Genomic DNA, 1100 nt, shown 5'->3' on the forward strand with positions numbered 1-1100 from the left:
GTTTGCAAATACACCCTGTCCTGCAGTGTGCTGTCCTTTAGGAACATCTGAGAAGAAGGGTCTTGGACAAAGAAGGCACTGCAGAGTCATTTATTTTGCTTAAATACTCAGAGAGCACAATTCATCATTTATACAGTCTTAGTGTCAAAATCAAAAGGTGGACACTAATTTAGAAAGCAGAGGCATAATAATATTTAATTGCACAGAAAATTATTGCAAAAAGAACCCAATGACCTCCACGAATAACCTGAGCAGGAAGGCTGGGCCATTAAGGAGTCCTATTCTAAATGCTACACACCAAAAACCTGGCACATAATTGCTCCTGAAAAGCATCCAGTCATCATTTTTCTCAGGGCATCCTTAAGCTCCTGGTTCCTCAGGCTGTAGATGAGGGGGTTCAGTGCTGGAGGAACCACTGAATACAGAACTGACAGGGCCAGATCCAGGGATGGGGAGGAGATGGAGGGGGGCTTCAGGTAGGCAAATATGCCAGTGCTGACAAAGATTGAGATGACAGCCAGGTGAGGGAGACACGTGGAAAAGGCTTTGTGCTGTCCCTGCTGAGAGGGGATCCTCAGCACAGCCCTGAAGATCTGCACATAGGAGAAAACAATAAAAATTAAGCAACCCAGAAAAGGAAAAGCACTAAAAGCAAGAAGCCCAATTTCCCTCAGGGACGTGCCTGAGCAGGAGAGCTTTAGGATCTGTGGAATTTCACAAAAGAACTGGCCGAGGGCATTGCCCTGGCACAGGGGCAGGGAAAATGTATTGACTGTGTGCAGCAGAGAATAGAGAAAGCCAGTGGTCCAGGCAGCTGCTGCCATGTGGGCACAAGCTCTGCTGCCCAGGAGGGTCCCGTAGTGCAGGGGTTTGCAGATGGCAACGTGGCGGTCGTAGCACATGATGGTCAGGAGGAAATACTCTGCTGTGATGAAGAACAGAAAGAAAAAGAGCTGCGCAGCACATCCCATGTAGGAGATGGTTGTGGTGTCCCAGAGGGAATTGTGCATGGCTTTGGGGACAGTGGTGCAGATGCAGCCCAGGTCTGTGAGGGAGAGGTTGAGCAGGAAGAAGCCCATGGGGGTGTGCAGGTGGTGGTC

General features: G+C 49.2%; 1 protein-coding gene across 1 annotated transcript; it reads right to left on the reverse strand.

Annotated features, from left to right (window-relative positions):
- Positions 1-240: 240 nt before the first annotated feature.
- LOC115307599 (olfactory receptor 14J1-like) lies at positions 241-1079 on the reverse strand. The gene has a single exon (XM_029961020.1). It carries the CDS (start codon positions 1077-1079, stop codon positions 291-293), a length of 789 nt encoding a protein of 262 aa, XP_029816880.1. The 3' UTR covers positions 241-290.
- Positions 1080-1100: the final 21 nt, after the last annotated feature.

This window comes from Manacus vitellinus, unplaced genomic scaffold, assembly GCF_001715985.3.
Source record: "Manacus vitellinus isolate BGI_N305 unplaced genomic scaffold, ASM171598v3 scaffold_3050_pilon, whole genome shotgun sequence".
In the NCBI taxonomy this organism is placed as follows: Eukaryota; Metazoa; Chordata; class Aves; order Passeriformes; family Pipridae; genus Manacus; species Manacus vitellinus.